The sequence below is a fragment of the Dermacentor andersoni genome, chromosome 3, assembly GCF_023375885.2.
Source record: "Dermacentor andersoni chromosome 3, qqDerAnde1_hic_scaffold, whole genome shotgun sequence".
In the NCBI taxonomy this organism is placed as follows: Eukaryota; Metazoa; Arthropoda; class Arachnida; order Ixodida; family Ixodidae; genus Dermacentor; species Dermacentor andersoni.
In genome coordinates, this window is record NC_092816.1 from 50298714 (window position 1) to 50324452 (window position 25739).

Here is a 25739-nt window from a genome sequence, read left to right on the forward strand (position 1 = left end):
CTAGTTTGGAATGCTATAGGGCATTTCCAAATGCCTGCCCTGCAAAGGGCATACCTACTACTCATCAGCATTATTGCGTAGTGAATGTGTCAAAGAGCAGCGGCTACATCATCCTTATCATCATCATTATCACCCTCCTCCTCATGGTCATCACTGTGTACTCATATAATCTGCCTGCACACCAGCTGCATTTGCAAGCATGGGAATATGTCACTGACGTATATGATTATCCTATTCGCACGCGTACTGGTAATCTCGGACGTCATGTGGGAATTGAGGACGTGCGTAGTTCCCTTCTATTACCCCTAGCTACAGGAAAATGGGGCGTTGCGGTGTTCTTCGAGTCATGAAAATGGCACGAAGTAGGGTATTGCGACTGAAATATTTCTTGAATAGCAGGGGCATCTCGGAGAGCCTTCTGGTGGTGAGATGTTGCATCAGTCGCGATATTTCCTACCGTTCCTGTACAGAGGAGAAGACTAAGCTCACGGAGACTGATTGACCACGCCCGACTCGTCATACAATCGCTTGTGACTTTCTCCGTGCGACGGCCTTACACGCTTGTTTTTGGAATATGTGCAGTATAATGCGAAATAAATGCCAATAGGCAAAATGTTTTTGTGTCAGAACGTTCTTTGTGGACGCGTTGCTTCTGTGTTTAGTGGCCTTACGTTGTCAATATTACACTGTGCGTTGTATTGGGCATTCGTAGAGAAGGTACATTGCATTACGGCACTGCAAACTACCGTGTAGTTCCCCGTTTCTCTATAGAGTTTCCCAGAAGGAAATTGTGGGAAGCGCTTTTCCTTCCCCTGTCTCTCTCCTTAACCCTGCGAGGAGTAGCAGGCTATAGACGCACGTTATTCCAGTCAACCTCTCCTCCTTCCTCTTCATTAAAACAACTTCTCTTTTTCTCTGAGGGATCGCTATCCCCGTCATCGGTTGAGAACCTAGCCATCACCATCAGGAACAGCACGGGCACGAGGACAAGGAAGAGGCTGCGACACTTAGTGCTCCTGTACCCACGCATCGTTATTATTGTATAGACCAGTATAGTACCACCCCATTCACGGGCAATGCCCGGGTGTGTGAACAATCCTATGGCGAGCAGTTGGCGATAGTAACTGGGGTTGACGAAGACGCATGAGGCGGTCCGTGACCACGAAGCGCCACATAAACTGAGACCACGAAGCGCCACCGGAACAAACTAAAATCAGCATAAGTTTCAGTGCGATATGTACTGCGTGGAGAACTGTTGCTTTTAATTTCCTTTTTTTGCTTGGTTTTTGTACCTGTGTACTAGTGTCACTCGTCGCTTCAAAAGGCATGTGCTGCACCATCATCATAGTCGTCGCCACCACCGCCATCATCATCATCATTACAAGCGCGCGCCTCGGTGCATGCGCCGGTCAGAAGAAGCCTCGGGTTAGCTGCCAGCACCTGCACTTCGGCCATTTTGCCGTTCACGATGCCCAAAGACGACAAGACCCCCGAGGTGTCCAAGTCGCGGAGGAGTGGCAGCCGCAAGAAGTCCCGCAGCGACTCGCACCGCAAGGCCGCCGACGAGGCTGAACACACTGCCACCGAGCAGACGCAGGACCGGACGCTGGACAGGTCTAGCCCTGCTCGACACGGTACGCGAAAGGTCAAGCGGGCTGAAGATAGACCGCAGCAGGAAGTCAAGCCTGTCATCCAGGTACACTTTGAGGAGATGTTTTTTGCGTGGTAATTCTCTTTCCCTATCTGGAACGTTATTGCATCTTGATAAGGGTGATATGATCCGGTTAAAACAAACACCTACAGAAAGTTAAACAGTGACGCGTCGGAGTACTTAAGTGACTAAACTGCAAGGAACTCTGTAGACTTGTATCATGCTCACTCCGGCCTGTGTTCGGCTTCCGTATTGAGGAGTTGCAGATGGCACTGGGAAGGTTTGCTATTTATACTAAAGTTTTGCGTAACTCGAGTCCTTCATATGTACTACTTAAATATATCAGATTGGAAAATCATTTTTCCCGGCATCCGCTCCACCGAATTTGATATGGTTTGTAGCATTTAAATGAAAAAAAAAATAATAAGGTATACCGACCATGGGGAGTAAGATTTTTATTCAGGTCATCAATATATTTACAGCAACAGTCCAAAATCGTGAAAGAAGGCTGAAGCACCAAGCACCCAACTCTCTAACTCAGCAACCAAAAAAAAAGAAAAGCGATATCGCTATTCTGTCATCAGCACATATTAGACATAAGTCAACATAAGGCGACTTATATACCAAGCTCTCTTCCATACCCACTTGTACGGCGTCTTAGTATGGGGAGACGCTACATCAACATATTTGAATTAGCTTACATACATCAAAAAAGAGCGACCCGGGCAATAACAGACATCCCGTACATTGAACACACTTCTTGTTAAACATAAAATTGTTGACATGTACACATACAGGTTCACACGATGCTACATTAGTGCGTGTCGCGGGAAGCTTGGCACATTTTTGACACTTGCTCACCGACCTTGAACAAACTCATAGTTTTTACTTTCATTGGTATAAGCACCCCCACGCCCCTTGGAAAACTTCATTACCAAGCACTAATTAGGGACTACGAGGACTGAACCAAACATTAGCAAGCACACATGTCAGTTTGGTTTGTTATGTTTCAGTGCATTTTGCTTAATTGTTCTCACTTGTTTTATCTTTTACATTGTTTACACTGTCGTCGCTCCTATTGGGTGGATGGCACTCGGTGAAGCTGCAACATTTGCAGCTTTTCCTTCGTCTCCCTTATTTAGCGATGTATATATCTGGTCATACGAATACGGGTTAATAGATTGTTTGATTTATTGATTTATCTGAAGCTTGGCAAAATGGGTCTATTGTACATCGCTCGGAAGTATACTACTAATTCAATTCCCTTCAGGCAACGCTGCCTCTTAACAAGGTTTCGCAAGACACGAATTTAGTTGTTTCCAATCTAAGTTTTACTTGAGGCACCCACCATGATTACTTAGCGGCTATGGTGTTGGGCTGCTAAGAACGCGGTCGCGGGATCGAATGCCGGCCAGGGCGGCCGCATTTCGATGGGGGAGAAATGCGAAAACACCGGTGTACTTAAATTTAGGTGCACCGTAGAGAATCCGAGGTGGTGTAAATTTCCGGAGTCCTCCACTACGGAGCGCCTCAAAATAAGATCGTGCTTCTCGCACGTAAAACCCCAAAATTAAATTGTTTAAAGCTTTATTTGAGGTATAAATTTTGATGCGACAAATAATAATAATAATAATAATAATAATAATAATAATAATATTAATAATAATAATAATAATAATAATAAAAACCGCAGGCAAACGCGGCCGTCCACCGACCAGCCCCTGTCCCGAAAGAAGCTGTGACGTCAACGATGAGGCCGCCCGTCGGGTCACGTCCAACAAAAGCCGGAGCACACGAAGAGTCGCGGTCGAAAACCGGAACGATTGTCACCCAAGGCGGTGTTATAGCCGCGCCAAGCAAGCCAGCGGTACGAGGCACTTATTGAAAGAGATCTTCAAGGATGTACGCCAATCCTAGCAACTGATACATCAAAGACAGCGAAGCTCTGTGAGGAATCCCCTTCGGAAGTCGTGGGGCACTGTTCTGCCACTGCCTCAAATCTACCCAATACTTTTGCAGAAGCTTCGCTGTATCCCGTTCAATTACTTCGGTATACCCGAGCTTTTTTATATATTTCACTATGTCCGAGTATAATACTTGTTTACTCTATTGCACCGGGTGTTTCAGCAAACACTTTCAAAATTTTTAATGACTACCTGTGGCAGATATCACAGTTCTTGTCCCTGAGCTTGTCTACTAATTACTTGCAGAAAAAAGAAATGAAATGCATGATCGACTAATTATTAAAAATTACTAATTAAGTTTAGCTAATTAACTTATGGCACATATTGCAATTTGCAAATTCAAGCCGGAGAGCTTGCTAGGTGGATCCACTTGGAAGGAATTCTCGGGAAGGCACCAGTTTCGAGATGTTAATTCCCTAACTTTGCGAAGAAATTTATTGGCGTTCCAGTTACTTTCGAATAACTGTGCCAGTTACTTGGATGTTTAGATGTTTTTTGATTATGGTGTGTCTAATGTTATGGCGGCATTTTCTGAAGGCCTTGCGCCATTGATACTGACACATGAGCTACCGATCAGTGGTTTTATTAGGTTTTTAGACCTGGGTGTATATGCATCCTCTGATAATATATGTTGGTCTTATGAACCAAGGGGCAACCAACCTGTCCTTCCCTACCAATCGGCGCATTAAAAGGTTGTGAAGAGGGCGATTGTCTGCGCTTGCTTCCTTAACGCACTGCAAAAACCGTGCCATCACAAAAGTGAAATGAGCACAACCAGGTGAGCCGCCTGAGGAGCTCCGTGTAGCCCTCGAAGCTGTTGGTATCAGTTGTAGAATGTTCACTACAGAAGGTAAAAAGAAGGCGAGCAGAACCACTCGCAGTCACAGGGACTGTCAAGACAAGATGGTCACACGTTATTTGCACACACTTTCCCACAGTCTGCGAAAGATAAGGTAAAGGGCCGGCGTTGATGTGGTGTTTTCGGCACCTGTGCGATTGTCGGCCCTGTGCAAAAAGGAGAACTTTGTGGCGCGGAAAAGGAAACGAGTACCTGCGCAATCAAGCACCGAAAGCCCTCAGTCACTTGTACAGAGACAGCTGTTTACAAAATCCCTCTGTCCTGTAACAAGGTATATATCGGGAGGACGGGCAGGGGCTTGAATAGGAAGCTAGCTGAGCAAAATTATCACTGCACGGTTAAAGATTCAGGTCAATTAGCCTTTCATTGCAGGGATTTTCGCTGCAAACCAGTCCTGAAAGAAGCAGAACGTGTGTGCAGAAAACACAAGAAGAAAACTAGGGAAAGCCTTGAAGCAATAAAAATCGGCAATTGAAAAGACGTGTGTATCAGCTGCCTCTCGATATCATTCTTTGACAGAACGCGCCGATATCTTCGACTTTACTGCGGCTAGCCTCGCGATAATTCCCAAATCCTTCAACCACCATCATCGCCTACTCTGGTGCCCGGGCCACGCGGGGGTACAGGGGAACGAAAAGGCTAACGCGTTAGCTCGAGGGTTCACTAACCGAGCGACGGCGTCCTCTTCTAACCCCAACCACCCACACTATCCCTCACAAAATTCCACCAATTTAAATGCCTAAGACATCCTTGCTCATCAACGTGGAGTCCGCAGAAAATACCCGCCGCCCCACCCACAACTTAACGGGGAAGAGGCCGCCGATTGGCGTAAAATACAGACCGGGGTGTTCCCCCATTTAAAATTGCTAAACGCCATATATCCCACTCGTTATAGGGCCAACTGTCCTTGGTGCGGTGGCATACCTACCCTAATACACATAACCTGGGAGTGCACTAAGCACCCTCATAGGCCACATACCAGTAGGACAATGGAGCAGTGGGAGGCACAGCTCGCCCGCTCCGACCTGGCAGGACAAAAGTCCTTAATTAGCCAGGTCAGGCAGGCGGCAGAGGCCAGTGGGGCCCTGGACTGAGAGGCTCCGACCACCCCTCCTTCAAATCTTTACAATTGCAATAAAGTTTCTCTCTCTCTCTCGACTTTATTGCTGTCATCTTTGCTTTTGTTTTTACAGCGAAGCAGTGTATGGCTAGCCGATTCGTCCGTCCGTACGTCCATCCGTCTATACGTCCATCCGTCGCATGCGCGAGAAAAGAAAAAGACAAACAGAGGCGCCTGGTCGGCTGTGCCAGTAGTGACGTCGTGCATTTTTGCCGCAAGTTTGATGGCGCATGTCTCGTAAACGGTGGCGTCCACACAGTTCTTTACAAGTGGATGTGCCTGGTAGCCTCACCCACTAGAATACGTTTAAATGTCAATATGTGCCATAAGGCAATTAGTTGAATTCCAATTAGCGAATTAGTCTTAATTAGTCAATTATGCAATTGAATTTGTCGTGCGAGCAATGTCCGCCTCTGCGAGCATAGATCAGCTTATGGACTATAGAATTGTGCTATCTGCCGCAGGCAATTCTTTAAAAAGAATATTGGAAAGTGTGCGCTAAAAACAGCCTGCATGCAATCAACGCGTTCCCGCATGTGCAGTGCATGCGCGCTCCGACGCCAGCTTCTGGCAGCGCGTTTCGACGACGGCGGGTCATTCGCACACGTTCGCTTCAGGTCTCCGACGCAGGCTGCTTTGCTGGCGGCGGTTTGATTGACATTTCGACGGGCCTCTCCGCCTCACTCGTAAAAAGACATCGTACCCCCGAGTACGTTATATCGTCGAGTCTTCGGTGAGGCTCACGCACGACGACACGATCGCGCGGCCCCTTGTTGCACGTTATAATGCGCGTCACCTTCAACCTGCCAAAAGCTGCGACGCTGAGTATTGCAGCCTGTAGCAGACAGAGCGCGAGAAGCGAGGACTGGAAACGCTCGTGGCACGAGCGCTGTGCTGTGTTCGTGTTGTGCGCGTATCAGGCCTCGTTTCTCGGGCTGTTTTCTCTGCGATACACCTTTACTCCTTTTTCAACGCTAACTCCGAAGCGATATTTTATACTGTTCCTACAGCGCATATCGAGTCGGATGCGTGTAAAACCGTATGGAAGTGCTTTAGGTCCATTATTTCAGGGGTCATTAGTGAAAATAGGCGCTATAACGATAGAGACTATCGTGCTTTTCCCAGGTGAGGAAAAGCATCCACGGAATGCGTTTTGAGCAGTGTGAGTTGACATGAAAAGTGAGGATGAAGCTTCAACGTGCCAATCCACCACGCTGTTACCTTCTGCACATGCATGAAAAGGCCACGTTGAACGCCTTGGCATGTAATCACAACAACGCGCTTTTCAGTTTGGTTACATATCCATATGTATCAAAAAGGATACAATCCTTTTCGAAGTCGGTACTTCTAACCGACTTCAAAAAAGGTTATGCCCCTGACACTTCTTTGGATCTGAGAAGGATATGTACAAATTCTTGCAAAATTCCGCAGGGCAGAAAAAAATTTTGCCTCATAACACCGGTAACCGCGATATATAAGTTAAGCTTTAGGCACAGAATAGTTCGCCGAGCCTTATATATATACTTCTCCAGTCTTATCAAATACCGCACGTGCTTGCAGCCGAACCAGGACGTGACCGTAGAGATGCGGCACGCCGCCGCCGCCACCGCCGCCTCCGCGCAACAGTCCGAGAAGGGCGAGCTGTGGCCCTTGGCCGCACTCTTCCTCTCCGTCACCTTTGCCGTCGTCATCGTGTTCTTCGTCGTCCAGTCGAACCTCAACATTGAGCTGTGCACTACGGCATCCTGCGATTCGTTCGCCAAGTTGCTTGACGTGTCCGTCAATGGTTCCATGAACCCGTGCGACAGCTTCGGCCACTACGTGTGCGACGGATGGCGCAGCAAGCACTCGGTCTCACTGCGGGAGTCGGTGTTCCGCACGGCGATCGAGGCCACCGTCGCGGCGGTAGCCGGTGTCGCCATCCCGGACACGCACCAGAACGCGGCCGAGCAGACAGCGGCCCTTTTCCGGTCCTGCTACCAGTCCCTCGTCAAGGCTGACGCCGGGTCGGCTGCCGACGAGGTCGCGCTAGTCAGGGCGTACCTCGCCGAGGCCGGCGTCGTGTGGCCCTGGATTCCGTCGCGGCCGGACGTGCTGGAGACGAGCCTGTTCCTTGCCTTCGAACTGGGGTGGCCCGCGATCCTTAACTTCAGGGTCAGGGGCTCCTCGGCGAATTCAAGGACTGTGATGCTTGAGCCTTCGGCCTGGTTCACGCGAGTGATCCCGCTGATTGATTCGAGAACCACAAACGACGTGGAACGGAAGGGGTACTTCGACGCTCTGGTCCAGCACTACGGCGGCGTCGGGAACGTCACCTACAGCGACATTCTGGATGCCGAGCTTCTTATGAAGAAGCGGCTGAGGGACGCCCTTGCGTTGCGAAACTGGGCCACGCTGGAAACCAACCACATGTATCCGGACGTGAGCGCGTGGACAACTGCACTGGCTAGGCACAACGTCACCGGGGCACTCCGTTTCGTCTCGACCAACGCGGCGTTCGTCAGCGCGTTCGGCGAGCTCTGGGAAGAGTACGGTGACGACAAGATGCACTTGTACGTCTCCTGGTGCGCCGTGCAGTATGCCTCGATTTTCACCAGCCGGGACGCGCTGCTTGCCACCGCCGCAGGTAGGTCCCGCCTCGCGAGCTGGACGTCTTCGCCGTACATCTGTCTCATGTTCACCTACGGTGTGGTGGGAGACGCCATATTTGCGCCCTACAGCGCCCACGTCCTCAAGTCGGGCGTGCGCTCGGACGTAGCCAAGCTGCTGTTCTCCGTGCGCAAAGCGTTCACGGTGCGCTTCAAAGACGACCCGGCGTTCTCCAGTGACACGACCTTGCTCACCGAGTGGGCCTCCGTAGAGGGCGTGTTCGAAGCGTTCGACTACCGGATAAAACACGATCTTCACTCTCCGTTCCTCGGCTATCCGGACATGACGTCGTCGTTCGTGCGCAACTGGAGGAACGCGTCGCGGTTGCGCTTTCACACGGAGACCAGCGTCGACGTCCTGCGCACGGTCGACGCCATCATGAACAGCGAACTCTACACGGTCAAGAAGAGCTCGCAGGACTTCGTGCTGCTGCCCTTCGCGCTGACGTCCCCGATGTTCGACGTCGAGACGTCAGTCGCCATCAAGTACGGCACGCTGGGTGCGCTGCTGGCGCGCGCATCGGCCGAGATCGCGTTGGACTACTACGGCAGGCAGGCGGCGACCAAGGATCGTCTGGACGAGTCTCGAGAATGCTTTGCCAAGGACGCCCGGACGATGTCGATCGCGCCGCGGGTCAACGTCATGCTGGAGGCGGTCGCTATCGAAGCATTGCTGGACGCCTTCCAGGAGAACTACGATAAAAAGCATCAGAATCGTGAGGACCTCACCGGTTACTCGGCATTGGAGACCTTTTTCCTCTCCTGGTGCCTCATGAAATGCGCCGCGCCTCCCAACGAGCGCAACGCAGACGTGGATCCTTGCTCCGCACCTCTGCGGCACGTTCTGAGGTTCTCGGAGACCTTCCGTTGCCAGCCGGAGACGTCGCTAAATCCCGTGCACAAGTGCCGGGTTTTCTAACGACCACATGTCTTTGTAATGGTCTCGCGCTGTCATTTACACAGGTCTCGTGGGCATGATCGAAAGTTTTCAAAGACTCGTCTTCTTCGACCACTGAAGGTTTCGCGCTATGGGATGTCGCCCATACAGACATCAGTAGAATATGCTGAGGAACTGTGCGTGTGGACATGGAGGTACAATTAATATATCAACGCACAGATGTTCTTCGAAGCATATCAGCGCTCACGTAGAGACAGCGGACGACCGTCTGAAACTTTTGAAGCTCACGAGAGCCAGTCTTGCGGACAGCTGTTGACAATTTTTTTTATTATGCAGTTTTGTGTTTTGATATATCGCGAATGTACATGTCTCCGTTTCTTTTTTTCTTTTTTATGTGGTGTGTTGTTCCATTTGCCTTGAATACACTGTGCATGATTTTGCACTCCGATGGACAGGGCTGAACATTGCTCCACGCGTTGAATGAACGGATATTCGTATAGCCTCCTTCGCGTAGTGAATTGTGAACAAACCGCGCAACGAAAGCGAAGCGCGCACGCGAGTGCTGATAAATGTTTACAATGAAGATACACCAAATCGCTGGCACCCTTCGTAGTTAGTGGCTTGAACAGAACGTGCCTTTGTGCTTTAAAAAGCGAGATTCTGCGGGTTTACGAAGTACACATTGTATAAGCAGGTACAGAACGACTTGCGAAAGCCCCTTGTGCCCTGGAAAAGTTACAGTTCCCCCCTTGCTTCGTAACAATTATGTTAAGGCACATGAACACAACTTCTCTCTCTGAGCAGCGCACTGCGGAGCGAAGCTTTCCGCATCCGGCGTAGTGAAGAGTGCTGTGTGCTTCGAACCCGTGGTGCCCATGTTGAAAACCAGTTACATGCATGTTCTCCGCGCCGCGAAGACGCCAGTTCTCAATGGCTCGCCGTACACGTAGCGACTGTTCCTGACGGGTTCCTTCTTCATATTGACGGTACTGTTTCGCACTGTGTTCGAATGACGTGTAGGCTGTCAAATGGCTGTGGCGGAAGTGGCCGTGGCTGTATAAAGAGCATCCATGCAAAATCTGTAGCCGTGGCACAACGTATACACGTTTATTTACATTCAGCGTAGCGTCTGTTTTATTGCGCGTATGCTGATTAACGATGTTCCCTCAACAGCGGTTCCAGCTGCAGAGTCCGGCTCTTAGAAGGCAAGTGCAGCAGGCGCCGGCGCTGCTGGTGCCGGCGCATCGGGAGCGGGCGCTGGGGCAACTGGGGCTGCAGGCTCCGGAGCAACTTGCGGTTCGGAAACTGCTTCGGCAGCGGCTGCAGTGTCAATATGAAAGTTAGCTCGCTACAGCGACTCTCACGCTAAATGAGGCAACGCTTGAAAAAACTGCTTTGCAGCAGCGGGCTCCTATAGGGACACGCACATCCGATTGACTTTCGTACGCGGGGAAAGCTAAACCAGGCTGAGATAACGTAAAGCTACTCTAATGTTTTTATTCCAACTTCGCCATTAGCCTTCCGTAATAGGTCAATACGACTCTAACCAAGGCCGGATGGACGGGCACCGCGCCCACTTGGGTGGAGCCCTAGCCATGGTGACCTGTCCCGGATGGCTAATGGCGGATTTGGAATAAGCGTAGATTGAAGTAGTTTTACGTCATCTCGGCCCAGCGTTTGCAGCGAAGGTGATATTTGTGTAACGTTAAAGGAGCGTCACATAACCTTCTTGAGCCCCCCCTTGTGTCACTTGAAGTACACTGGACATATACAGTTGAAGCTTAGTGACACTACGAACTTGGCGTTAACTAAGCCTTTTCTCGGCAAATCGAATTTCCTGCAAAAGGAAAGGGGGAACACTCGCCATCTCTAGGGGAGTCACAGGTGTGGTGGTGTATTCCAGCCAATGCCTCCTTTGAAGGATGCCTGTCACATTATAACCCAGAACATGGAGTTTTATACCTAGAACCTGGTTCCGGCACCTCTTATTGTTTATAATCTCGATTACTTTCGGTTACGAGCGCTGGTTGCAGCTGGCGCTGAAAACTTAAATCACGTGCTCCTGCCTCCGAGATTTAAGCGCCGTCTGTAGCGGTCCCGGAGGCAGGACCCTCCGGCTCTCGCTGAGCGTTTGGCCAAACGCGCGCTGACTTCACAGTCGTCACCTCCGCTGCGACCGGAAGTATTGTCGGCTGCTAGCGAAATCTCTTTGCGAATTCCACAAACTAGCATGAAATACGGAGACGCCCGCTCCAATCGGTCACTCGAGCGATGCAGTAAGCATGTTGTAAAGAAGGCATTGTTCCAGCAGGGGAATAATAGTTCCACGGACATGACTAAACTTCATACCTCTTCGCTTTGCAAATTGATCTTTTTCGACAAGAACATTGCGCCTTACAAATTCAAGACGTTGCGATGCTTATGCCAGTGCGAAGAAACGCTTTGCGGTTAAAAAGATCCAATTTCTTCGAAGTGCAGAAAGATAAAACATAACAACCAGCGCCACAAGAACGTCTGAAGCCACAAGTGCGAAGATTAGACAAAGCCCCAACGTGCTCACTCTAGTTCTACCGGACCCGTCGCTGTAGTTTGGCGGCGATGGTGTTACGCTGATATGCACGAGGTCGCAGGGTCATATCCCGGCCACGACGCCCTCATTTCGATGGGGGTTGAATTCGAAAGCGCACGTGTACTTAGATTTAGGCGCACGTTAAAGAACCCCAGGTGGTCAAAATTAATCCGGAGTCACCCACTACGGCGTGCGTCATATTAGGATCGCGGCTTTGGCATGTTACACCACCTACGTTTTGCAGTGCTACCAGAGTCTTTAAATACTTTTCTGTTCTGCTTGTCCCTGTGTCAAAAATTTTTGCGCTATGTATTCCAGTCTGAATTTAACAACAAGCCTTAAAAAGGACGTTGTTACTCTGGTGCTACCCATAATTTCCATGGTAGCTGAACGATCTCAGTGCCATAATTCTCGATAGTAATTTCAGCAGGAATCTCTGTACTTTCTTTTCGTGTTCGTCTGCTTTTTCGCAGACGTGGAAATTGCCGACGCCTTTCTGGGGGCGTTTTCAGAGTGTATACTCTTCGTCAGGTGGGCTTCTGTTTTTGTTTTGTTTTTTCCTTACCGGGGTCACATCCGGCGACAGCGGCAGGCTGGCATTTGCCAGCAGCGACGCTGAAGTGCTGTCCCACGGTACACTTGAGCTTGAAGCCGAACAGCGGCAGGCACACTGAGTACGCCGAGCAGTCGTTCGGGTCGGGAACCTTGAGCGTGACGCCGGGCACTCCCTGTGTCGGGCAGTCTTCGGTCCCCGTGAAGCCGAAGGACGACACGACCGTGGCGCAGATGGCCTGGATGACCACTACGATGACCAGGACCTTCATGGTTGGCGATGTGGGGCTCTGCGAAACGCAGTCGAAGCGTACACCGTCATTGCAGCAAGAAGCGCGGTAAAGTAGCACGACATTAAGGTGTACGATTAAAAGGGGGAGAAGGAGTAGGTAATGGAGGTTATTCAAACCTAACACTGAATGACGGGCTTTATGTCTCACCTTAATATAACTGCTGCGTATAGTAAGTAAGACGTTCATGTTTTCGGTTCCCAAGCTTGTAAACGAATGCGAACGAGGCAGTGGGACTGTTCTTTAGGAAGCGCTGTCACGTGTGCGTTCCTTTCATTGCCGCATACACTTGTCGGGGAGTTCGACTTGCAAAAAGTATTATTGACATTCTATTGGTTTTTTTTTTTTTGTTGTTACTGAGGTTGTGTCTCTCCCAGTGTAATATTCTTAAAAAGACAATTGAATTTAGGCTTTTGTAGGTCTTTCAATGAAATGGGCTGTAATATTTGGTGCCTACAGCCTTCGATATGTGTTAGCAATTTACGTATATATTTCTATTCTTCTCTGTTCTTTTCTCTTTACATGTATTTTACACAATGAGGTTATCAAGAAAAGCTTGGAGTGGAAATGATGTCCCGAATGGGTTGCACCTCCTTGATTTTGTCCCTTCCCACATGTGGGGTAGCAAACTGGACTGCTTCCTGTTGTAGACGAGTATAGATGTAGGACCTAGGAGTTAGTGGCACACACCCACACCGGGAGATCGGCTGAGGACCGGATAGTTCGAAATAAAATAAACGAACAAATTTGAGAATAGCTAGATTTGAATCAAGATATATATTGTAGATAATGGTTTTACGAAACTAAATTATTTGACATCCCTGCTTTTCTGAGCAAGATTGACAGTAAAGCCGCTGGTCGCCTGGACTGAGGAGACACCATGCACTGCAGAGCGGAGGAGCTACCTACGCGTTCGCGTGCTCTTTTGTACAAATTTATTTTTCTCTCCAGCTTTTCCATTCTCTCTCTTTCTATATATATATATATATATATATATATGTATACATATAAAAAGTACAAGCATTCGGACTAAGACGATACTGAGATGGCGGCTGACACTCACTTGTCTCTCGGAAAGAAAGGTGAGCGGTGAAAGCGTATCGAAAAGCCCCAGCGTGTGACAGCTGACAGTCGGTCTAAAACGATTTGATTCTCGTTTCACGGACGGCGCGCCATCCCGGGCACTTACTACAAGCGCGTTTTTTTTTTTTTTTTTTTTTTCAATTCTGTGCACAGCAGTGTCAAATTATCGTGGTTGCGAGTAACCGAAATCGTCCTTTCGTGCGAACGATTCTCGCGTATATCAATCCACCGTAGAGTATCGTGCATTGATTGCTATATTTAGAAAACGCCCGTGCTAACAGCACATGATGGCGGCCGCTCCACCTTTTCAGAACAATATAGTCTATACTCTGTTTTTTCCGGTCTGTGAATCACCTCATTCATCAGATGCGGGAGGGAAACTCTATGAAACATTGATTACAGCCTGTTTAGGTGCCAGTTATTTACTTCTGTCTAAAATACTTTTTTAGCTCGTTCACTTCACTTTCGACATTATCCATTAGACAGCGGTCGAATAGATATCCTGTGTTTTCTTGCGAGTTTTATTGCGTCCTCAAATATGAGCTCCACGCCTGAACTCGGTCTGAGTTGCGGAAGCGACATCGGGTATTTCACGTGAATTGTACTTGGAAAACATTTAACCGCCTCAGAATTCTGCCTATAGGGTAGACGATCACTGAAAAAAAAATAAGAAAGAGAACCCGCTACCAGAAAATATACTAAGTTAGCAAGAAACACGCTGTTTCTATCTCGTCACCCTTTCGAGTGACACAATCAGTTTTGAAGCACATTCCAATCAGAAGTACCCTAAGGAGTCTGTTACGCGTTTGAGACGTCGCTATTTTCATTAGTCCTCATTTTTTAGGCATTTTCTAAGCGTGCACGACTGTACACTTAGCCGTCTGAAAAGGACATGAAGACTGCTCTCACCTGTGATGCGAAACGAGATTTCGACATATTAAAGGAAGAAGAGAGACATCACGAGAGCTCGTACAAAGAAGGAAAGAAAAAAAAGAATTTCGCGAGGTTTGGTTCCGTTGTCTCCTATGGCTAACTGCAAAAATGTCGAGTAACAAGCGGTATAGGCGCAGGAACTGCGAGAATCCATTCTCAAAACCTGGGTACACGGTTACAAGGTTCGTGTCTCCGCCTCACCTTGATGCCTTGGTATGCTTCCAGTAGTGCGAGACAGCCGGCGCTATTTGAGGTCTTCCGCCCGAGAAGCGACGTTCTTATAAAGCGAACGACGTCGTTGTCACGAGGGTATTGTAAACAAACCCCGCGTTTCACGAGACTGGTTTCTCCTTCGCTATCTGGTGCGATTGCTGCAATCCGCGTCTGCAGTCATTAGACGCCCAGACGAATAACGCAAAAAAATAAAAAAATCTGAGAGAAATAGCGCCACGGGGGAGGGGGGCTCGGGAAAATGGTCGCGGCCACGTCTTTATGGAGGCACCGTTGGTGCAGTGCAAAGAAGGAATGCCCGTGACGTCATGCACGCACTAGACATCCGGCTTCTGCACACGAGTGACAGCCCCCATTCACTCCCCCCCCCCCCCCGCTCCCCGTCGCTCTTCTTCCTAATCCCGGTTTATACGCGACGAAAAGTGGCTTTGCCTGTCAAGGTGGCCGCCAAAACTGCACAACTCCCGGTGATGTTGCTGAGGGATGTCACCGTAGTTCGCGTCCTTGATAGAATGCGAAGGAATGTCCGTGACGTCATGTCTCGCTGGACATCCGGCATATGAAACAGGCGAGATAATCTTCCCACAAGTTCATCCTTACCTTCCCTCCTCCGCCTCTCCATACTTCCGCACTTTTTTCCTAAGCCCGGTTTATACGGGAGGAAAAACGTTTTCGGCTGTCCACTTTCGAGGTGTTCAAAATCAAAGCAGTGGGTGTCATTGCTGCCTGGCCTCGGTGGCGCTGAGTTCACCACACCCCTGAGTCTAATTGACTCTGCAGTGCGTACGCGACAGGAGTATAGCCTAACATGCCGGGACATCTCGTCCATCGGTACTTTTCGTTTTAGCGTTACAGCAGTTTGTACTCCTCTAAAAATCGAAACCAATTAGGTGCGCGTTCTATGCTACATGAGAAGATTAATGTCACGGAGTCAAGATAGAAAATGCATATAGAGCGCCTTAGAAAATACAAATGAAGAAGCAAGAAAAGTATACGTATCGGTTATGTCTGGAAACCGTTAATATTGCTCAATAAAATTCAATAACTTACGGGCTAATTTCGATGGTACCCACAGCGAAAGGTAATCTACGGCAGCGATAACTGCCACGTACGAACGTATGCATCGTAAATGAGCGCAAGGCTATCTTCTTGAAGAGGCGTCCGAAGAGCTTGGTGGAAGTTCGGTGTGCAGATGGCAACACTTACTCGTCGCCATTGTAGGTTCTTGCGTTGTGTGTCATTATAGGCCCTCATCTAATGTGTAGATAAGATAACGGGCTATCTATTAGAGTAATAGAACTTGCGTAAAAACAAACGAAGAGAAACGTGAAGAGAAGGACAGCCGCGGATTAGTTGGTGGACCCGGAAGATTAGGAAATGCACCGTCATGTCGTGGCGTGAGCGGGCTCGAGACAAGGTTGGCGGGAGATCGGTGAGAAGGACCTTCGTTCTACAGTGATCTTAAACCGGCCGATTTAATCGAGGGACGAATTCGCAGAGCTTTTCTGTCGTAAGCGCACTTTGCCAGTGGCAGGCTATCTTCGCTAACTGATACGTCCAGCGTCAGTATTGGCTGAAAATTTTCACTCAGGGAGAACTGTAGCGTAAAAGGTTTTTGCGAATACGGATCCCGATACGGGGGAGTTCATCGTCTTGAAGCTTTGAAGTGGACTGTGAGGCACGCCGTAATGGTGGTTTCCAGATTTATTGCGACCACCCCCGAGGTTCTTTAACACGCACCCAATTCTCAGCGCACGAGCGTTGGTGCTTTCCGTTCCCATCGAAATGCGGCTGCCACGGCCGGTGTAACCGAACCCGCGACCTCGTGCTCGAGTGGCGGAACGCCGTATATCTACTGAGATTACTGCGCTACGCATACAGGCTGCTGCTGCGGCTTCTTCCGCTGCCGATGATAATGAGCAATCACCGAAAGATATGGGAGAGGGAATGCATCCTTGTCGCCATTCACCTTCCAGCGACACTTGTTGTTTGGGGTTGTTGCTTCACGACGTGTAATAACGTACACGCACCGGACACCTGATGGAAGGATGTAAGCGTGCGGTTCTGTATACGGCCAGATGGGTTTAGATAGCGCGGTCCGTTGGCTGCCCTATCTAAACAGCGTGTGTAGTGCACGGCAGCCGGACAGTGCTAACAATAGCGTGTAATTCTTCGTTGCAACGAAACGGTGAGTGCTCGCAAGCGTCTACGACCACAGTTGTCGTTTATGCACTGCGCTCCACAGGCCTTCTGCCTCTCTTCGCTTTATTCCTGCGCACCAACGTTTGCATCTAGGTAAACGAGATAACGCGGCTGCGGATTGTGGCGACAGGCAAACAAAAGGCTTTAGAACGAACGGGTAAGGAAGCCATAGAGTTGTGCCGTGCGGTTTGCGACTCTATAAAGGCATGCGCCGAACAGGTTAGGGCAAGTACTCCAAAGCTCCGAGTTCTTGTTGTTTGTTGACGCTGTGGGTTTACTAAGAGCAAGAAACATTGCCGTTACTGTACGCGAGGGTTATGACGAGGTGAGAGGCTCAATATTTAGTGAGAATCACTTGAGGACATCAGACAATGAAGCAAAGGACAACATAAGTGAAATCAACATTTCTTTTATTCAACAGCGGAAACAATTATAAATGAGGCTTATATTTGCGATTACCATTATATCCTTAATGAAGGAGACAGAGGACAAAATCGGAGGAAAACATAACTGGCCGCCAGGTGGGCACCATTACCACAAGAACCGCAGGCCACATATGGTGGTCTACCGATTGAGTTAGGATGACTGCCTTCCCTCCGCCCTCTTACATGGGTATTTATGCGGTTGAATTTACAATCAGCCCGTGGGAGTGTTAGGTAGCGCCGCTCGAGCCCATGGCGGCGGATGTAGAGCATCCCCCAAACCACAGCCAGTTGTCTCTTCTTTTGAAGGTTGCTCAAGTGTGATCTCGTGTTTGCATGTGCATATTGCATGTGTCACGCTTTCCGCGTGGCATTTCGTATGGTATGGTATGATGAACTTTATTCAGGTCCTGAAGATCAATCCCTAGGTTGAGGCAGGCGGCTTCCACGTCTGGACAGCAAGGTTCAACCTTATCGCCGTATCGTGGGCCTTCTGCACGGCCTGTAGTTGATCTAAAAGAACTCGACTGTGAAGGACTCGTCGCCACCAGTCCCTTTCCTTGTCACAGTCTGCGAACGACACAGGACGCTGCCAAAGCACGTGATGCAGAGTAATGATGTCATTACACATCTCGCGATTGATTGGTACATCTCTTTCTGGATAGAGCTTGTTAATAAAGTTTGAACTCGGATAGGTTCTTGTCTGTAACAATCACAGAGTCACCGCTTGAGCTCTATTGAGCTTAGCGTGTGGCACTGGGAATTACCTTCTGTTCATGTAGTAATGCTTCGTGATTTCATTATATGTAATTAATTGGTCCCTGTTCTCCGCCTGTATATTATTATGGTCCTGGCCGCGCAGTCCTCGTGCAGCTGCGTTAGCCATCTCGTTTAAATTCTTCCGAGATGGATCGACAGACCCCATGTGTGCAGGAAACCAGCGGATTTCGCTCCCTTGGCTGTCCATCTCACCGATCAGCTGGGCAGCCTTTTTGGTTACAAAGCCTTTGGTAAAGTGTCTAATAGTCATCTTAGAGTCACTGTAAATTCGCGTCCACTTATTATTCCTTAAAGCCAATGCTATCGCTACTTGTTCCGCGACTGCCGTGTCTTCAGTCATGATTGTGCGAAAACTCAAATTTTTTCCTTTCCTTCTCTTGTTTCAAATGGCCACCTGGGAAGTATTCGGGAAATGCTTGTGAACACGACAAGGTTATTTCCTACAGTGCATACGTCAGGCTATGACGAATGAGATTTATTTGATATTTTTTTACGTTTATTTGTTTAATTGCAAGTGACTACCCCACGTTTGCATTCAAACTGCTATAAATACGCGTAGTTGAAACGCTACACGTCACCGGTGACCATCCTTCATTGCCTTAACAATTGAATTTTGTGTAGAAGCCGCAGACATACTATGCTCGTTGCGAATACTTATAATGCAAGCAAACAAGCAAACAAACAAACAAACAAACAAACAAACAAACAAACAAACAAACAGACTAACGAACTAATTAACCAACTAACTAAAGAAATTCGTAGATGTCACGCGCAAAGTACTTAATTTTGGCAACGGGCAACTGGCCAGTCAAACCCCGTGTGATTTTTTTAAGGCACCAAGGCTGCCGGGTAAAGGCTGTTATGCGTTGAGTGAGAACGAGAACCAATGGCTTGATTTTTAGTGACTATACGAAGCTAACATAGACCAAAGCCGAAGTCAGTGTGGGCACGGTGGCACCGCAGAAGCCATGTCACCTGTAACTCATCTTCTGTTCCTTGAACAGGTGCTGTTGATCTGCCCATCTAGCCATGAGAACGCATACAACACATGTATCGCTGGACCCGTTCCTGATATGGCCGTCCTCGACTGGGAAGTGCCTGTCAGCGACACCCTCGGCACCAGATACTACGGGAGCATCATGGGAACTTCGTCCTGTTCAATAAAGGCAGCGGATTCAACAGCCTGCATCAGTGGGCACGGTGGCACCGCAGATGCCATGTCACCTGTAACTCGTCTTCTTTTCCTTGAACAGGTTGGTTTCTATTCGTATTATGGTTACAAGAATGATAATCGCTTCATTGTAGTGCTGCCGTGCCCAAAAGTGCTTTATTTGTCATTCGCTTCTCTGTGTCTGTTGTTATCTGGAGACATTGAGACGAATCCAGGTCCTACCACAACAGCGCTATTGAAAGAACTGCTTGACGGGCAACAAGCCATCAAAACGGATGTAGCCGCCTTGAGCGAGAGAATAAAACAAGTTGAGAAGACGGTGCAGGTTGTCAGGGACCAAGCCAAAGTGATATCTGAGTTGAATAAGACAAACAAAACCCTGAACGCGTCTGTAAAAACACTGCACGATAGGCTTGTGTCATTGGAAGGCAGAAGCAGAAGAAAGAACGTCATGGTTTTCGGAATTCCGGAGGGCGAAAAAGAAACAACAGAAGAACTATCTACAAAAGTGCTCACAGATTTATGTGGCAAACAGCTGACAAACTCTGCACACAGTTGAACGAATACATAGGATCGGGAAACGGCAGAGCAAACAGCCGCGACCTGTTATTCTAAAGTTTTACGATTTCAGAGAAAAGTCAAAAGTGTACAAAAACTGTAAAAAACAAAAGGGAACAGGTATATCTATTGCTGATAACTACAGCAAGGAAACAGTTACCAAACGCAAGCTTCTTTGGAAATCTACGCAGGATAAACGAAAACAAGGACAGCGCGTGCGTCTTGACAATGTTAGACTGTTCATCGATGGTGATGTGTACAGCTGGGACGATGAAAAGAACCGTCGAGTCAAGGTCAGGCGTAGTAAGAGTACTCTATCAGCAGTAAGCGAGGACTGACCGAAACAGAAAGGGCATCACGAATTTCGTCTAGTTAACTTTAATGCTAGAAGTATCGTGAATAAGGCTGCAGGCCTAGAGTACATTTTAGTCAATTATGATGCGGATGTTGTTACGATCATAGAGACATGGTTGCGTTCAGAGATTCAAGATAATGAGATAATACCTCCGGGGTACATGATAGTACGTCGGGATCGACAGTCTCGAGGAGGCGGCGTTGCAATAATCATGAAAGAAGTTTTTGAATTCAAAACATTAAGCGGTATCCCAGGACACGAAAGTCTTTGGTGTGAAATGAATATTGGAACGTCACGAGTCCTTCTCGGTACAGTTTACCGACCGCCAAACTCACCTCTTTCATTCTTAGAGTCGATACAGAGTTACTTAGAAACAAACAAAAAGCGCAACTGCCGTCTACTCCTAACCGGTGACTTCAATTTACCTGCAATTAACTGGGACCCATTCGCAACAGTGTCGCGGGAACAGGCACACTGCGATTTGCTCCTTGACATTGCATTCACCCATGACCTTTCACAAATTGTTCGTCAAAGTACGCGAAAGTCAGGGGAAGATCCGTCTATCCTGGATCTGGTCCTTGACGGGCGCTTTGACCCGTTTGAAGTGTCGGTTGAGGAGGGTACGTATCTCAGACCATGAAGTTGTCTTCGTTCAGATAGCACATAGCGAAACAATGTCAAAACGTAAAGAGGCGTTTACATATGTTCCCAATTTTTTCGACGCTGATGACACAAGTATCATTGACTACTTGTCATTTGCACGGGACAATATTGATTCTCAAAGTGATATCAATACCATGTGGGAATCGTTAAAGCTTATTATTTTCTATTGTATTAGCAAATTCGTGCCGGTTTGTAAAATAAGGAAAACTAAACGGAACCCTAGGGCTAATAGGAAAATCATCCAACTAAAACGTAGAATAAGCCGCCAGAGACGGAAAGTAACAAAAGACCCCGCAAGAATAACTGAGTTGTCTGCACAACTGCATTCTATGATTACTGAAGCCAAAAGTAGATATTATATAGAAACATTTATAGAGTTCATGAGGTCGTCTCCCGATATATTTTGGTGTCACATGTCGAAAAAGGACAACGAGTCACACAACATTGTAGTTGATAACACTGTAGTTACTGATCCTGCAGTGATTGCTTCTTCTTACAACGAGTTCTTTCAGTCAGGGTTTCTGTTCTGTCACAATACCCCCCCCCCAGTACTGAATCCATACTCTCTCCATCGCTTCGCTCGGAAGAGATGCCAGACGTTGAGGTCTCATATGAGGGAATCGTAATTCTCCTACTCAACATTGACGTCAAAAAATCGGTAGGCCCCGATGACATACTGAACGCATTTCTGCGCAGGTGTGCGGAATGGGTTGCGCATTACTTAAACATTATGTTTGACGCGTCACTTGCGGAAGGCCGAGTTCCTGATGACTGGCTTACGCCAAAGGTTATACCTGTGCACAAATCTGGAGATAGACAGATAATTGAAAATTATCCTCCAATAAAGCTGACCTGCGTTTGCTGCAAGCTCCTAGAACATGTTGTAGCCAAGTCAATTTACACGCACATCGAAAATGTTAACTCATTCTGTGCCAACCAACACGGATTCCGACAGCGCCTTTCCGCAACAACACAGCTTCTTGAAACAATCCATGACTTTGCCAGCACATCAAAAAATAAGAAACAGATAGATGCCATCTGTCTTGATCTGTCGAAAGCATTCGACAGAGTGCTACATACAGAATTAATTGAGTGCTACATGCAGAGTTGATTGTGAAACTGACTGATATGGGAATAAAGGCGAAAATAGTAAAATAGATAGCCGCGTACATCCGGGGCAGAACCCAATACCTAGAAGTGGAACACATTAAATCAAAGCCGTTGAACGTGACGTCTGGTGTCCCACAGGGGTCTGTGTAAGGTCCTGTACTATGTTTAGTATATATTAATGACATTTCCTCTGCCATTGACGAAATGTATCACGGTGCGTCTTTTCGCCCATGATTGCTTATTATAGAAAGAAATTAAGAGCACGGAAGATCAGCAATTACTCAGTGACGCTCTTAGGGCTATAGAAAAATGGTGTGACAAATGGAAAATGAAAACGAATGAGAGTAGAACTCATGTATTGCGCATAACGAATGAAATAAATCATATTTTCGATTTTAATTACACAGGGAATTCTTCGGTACTTTCCACGGTTGACGTGCTGAAATACTTAGGCATAGATATATCCAAGAATTTAAGCTGGTAGAACTATGTTATAAAAATATGCGAAACTGCGGAAAAGAAGGTTTGGTTCTTGCGACGGAAACTGCAGTTAGCATCACAGTCAGTAAAACTAACAGCTTATTTAACGTATATATATACGTTCGACCCACGCTAGAATATGCCAGCATAATCTGGAACCCTTATCAGTCAGGGTTAATTGAGAGACTGGAAAGAGTTAAACGGTCGAGCAGCAAGGTTTATTCTATCACGTTGCTCTCGCACAGGTTCTGTCTCCGAAATGCTCGGTTTTCTGAACTTGCCTACGCTCGGTGAACGCAGGCGCATAGCTAGGTTAAAGTTCTTTTTTTCTTCTCACTAAAAACACATTCAACATCAATAGTAAACAGTATTTGATAGCACGACAAGGTAGAACGCTAGGGAATAGCAAATATAATATTTTTTCAAATACCTCAGACGCTTAGGCATTTTCCTTCTTCCCCCAAAACCATTAAACAATGGATTGAATTACCGGCGTCAACGCGAGAAAGCATCAGTGCACAAGAATGAGAAAAACTTACAGCTACATTGAAAGATACACGCACGTATGCGCGCTCACCGCTTCTTCTTCTTTTTTTTTTTTTTGGTGGGGAGGTGTGTGTGTATGAGCTCGTTAACACTGCATTTATAGTCATATTATTGATCGGAGTATGCGCAGAAAATTTCGCTTACGTACCTTTTTTGTTCGCTTATGTTCGCCTATTCGTGTACTGCGTTATTCATGTACTGTATTAGGATAGGAATAACTTTAATAAAGTGCCGGCAAACGACGATTTAACGAGTCGTGACGCTGGCCAAGCGTCGACCCGGGGTTATACTCTACTCTGCACTAGCCCCGTTGGGCCCGTTTGTAGTGGGTCACGAGGCTTGTGCTTTTCGAGCGCACCCCGGGCCTGCTGGACGGCCCATAGTTGTGAGTCCTTGTCTGTAGACTGCAGTGCAATTTGAAGTTCTGGCGGGTAAGTCTTGGAGGTAGCTGCCGTCGGGAACCTGGCACAGTCCCACATGATGTGCCATTGGTCCGCCGGACCCGCTGCACAAACACCACACAGCCCACTCGGATAGAGCTCTGGGTGAAGCACGTGCAGCATTGCGGGGGCGAGGAGTGACGCGGTCTGTATTTGTCTTAGGATTACGGCCTCCTCCCGACTGAGTGCCGGGTGGGGAGGCGGCATTGTCCGTCGAGCTAAGCGGTAACACTTGGTTACTTCGGCATAACTAGTCAATCTGTCCTTGGTTTCGAACCACCACACGGAACGGTCACTCTCGGGGGAGCGGAAGGTAAGCGCTCGCGCCGCCGAATGGGCCGTCTCGTTGTGGTTCGGTGAGGAAGCACACTCGCCGGCGTGCGCCGGGAACCACTTGATACGGACGGTGCTGCCGCGGTCTTGAAATTGGAGCTTGCCGATGATGGCGGCCGCCGGCGCGCATATTCGCCCCTTGGCAAAATTGCGCACGGCATTCCTCGAGTCGCTGATTAATTGCCGAAATACTGCTATTGAGTTGTTTTTTTTTGTGTGGTATATGTATTATTGGAATATTCATGTATTGTACCAATTGTTGAAGTGCTGCTTTTGACCCACCCTGTAACGGCCGACAGGCCAACAGTATGAGTAAATAAAAAAGCGTATAGGGAAAAGCATATAGCGTTGAACGCCTCATCATATAATATATTTTTGAGCGCAAAGATATACAACAACGATGACCGAGAAGCACACTCGAAGAGCGATGATGTGTTATTTGCAGATGAATCACGACCAACTAGCGTGACTTTCAATTCATAGCATTCGGTAGCCAAACACGTAACACATCCGCGAATTTGAAAGAAACACATCCAACTTTGTATTCCTTCACGCTTTCAGAAAACAGTGCTAAGAATACATTGTCATACGGATGAGACGCTGATGTTCTTACTGACATTGCCTTCGGAAACAAAAATTAAAGGATTAGTTTTATGCGATAACACTTACTCTTGAGACGTTCGGTGGCTCGATAGCCCGGTGGAGCAGGCATTAGACTCAAAAAGTGCTTTGAGGAAAGAAGGCAAACACCCCACCCCGCTCCCCCTATACCTATCTTCAATCATCTGAATATAACGCTGTACTCGGTTGTCGTACTTACAACTGTCAACTTTTTATTCAGACGTTTTTGATCTTCGCGTGGTACCACTCTGGCCATATACAAAGAAAACTAAAGGAGCAAATGAACTGGCGTTCAATCACCTCTGCTATAACAACCAAGAGAGGGGAAGTAACGACGACGAGTTTTTGATCTCGATATTAAAGGCAAGGGTTGTGAGTAAAGTTTCGGCAAATCCACGGCAAACATACGGATTCGGACAAACTCATTCACAGGTTACCTCTTTTCTTTTTTTTTTTTTCTGCACGCGAGCAAGCGCTGACTTTGGAATGCAGCGTATCATTTCTTTAAAATTTATATTGAAAGGCCGCATTGAAGGAAGTCGTGGTTGCCACCCACCCTTAACGGCGGATAATTCTGCAATGTTTGGCGCGCTATGAATGAGACTGAGCTAACGAGAAGCTAAACAGGTCCTTTTGCTATATAACCTAGAAGATATGATTAAAATAACCGCACATTTTATAACGCATTTGGTGTCGCTGCTGTGGTAGTGTAAGCTCTCACAGTGCTGTCGTCGTGTGGCTCGCAGTGTGATGCATAGGAAAAAGGGTCGTCGTGCCTTAAGTCAAGCGTTTGTTTACTTTCGGCTTTCGATTTAAAAAAATGAAATCGGCGTTCAACAGTGTCTGTGGATGAAGTTACACACGTTACACTTTAAATTATTGCCTGCAATACTTCGACGAAAACGCTTCGATATGCACGCGAGGGCACTCTATTAGTTCAGAGTCTCTTATTATCGACGTTTGTTTGATATACTATCTACATCTCCGATAACTTACCTGCCAAGCGACGCCGACGTAACGGCCCCTGCAAGTTGTACAACATGCGCGATGCTTTATTTTTCGTCATAGAACTGAGCCTCGTAAAACCGGGAATTCCCAAAGGGACAGACGTGATACGTCAAGTGCTCATCGTCACGTGGCTTATACCTCAACCGTATAGTCACTAACTTGGAAATGGCCCACCGCTTTCATAATCAACCAAAAGCTCACGTGGACCGTAACGTAATGGCGAGGTTATTCATTCAGAAGGTACAACAAAAA

General features: G+C 47.7%; 1 protein-coding gene across 1 annotated transcript; it reads right to left on the minus strand.

The window, feature by feature from the left end:
- Nucleotides 1–10222: 10222 nt before the first annotated feature.
- On the minus strand, nucleotides 10223–14873 carry LOC126548444 (uncharacterized). The gene is made up of 3 exons (XM_050196591.3): nucleotides 14769–14873; nucleotides 12275–12551; nucleotides 10223–10460 (listed from the first exon to the last, which is right to left on the minus strand). Exons 2-3 carry the CDS (start codon nucleotides 12531–12533, stop codon nucleotides 10339–10341), a joined length of 381 nt encoding a protein of 126 aa, XP_050052548.1. The 5' UTR covers nucleotides 12534–12551; nucleotides 14769–14873; the 3' UTR covers nucleotides 10223–10338.
- Between the last annotated feature and the right edge of the window lie 10866 nt (nucleotides 14874–25739).

Excerpts from the sequence above, each read along its gene's own strand:
- LOC126548444 (XM_050196591.3), bottom strand. The coding sequence starts at position 12,533 with ATGAAGGTCCTGGTCATCGTAGTGGTCATCCAGGCCATCTGCGCCACG. Across the intron at positions 10,461-12,274 it reads TGTCGCCGGATGTGACCCCG|CCGCTGCCGAAGCAGTTTCC; the intron begins GTAAGGAAAAAA and ends TTGACACTGCAG.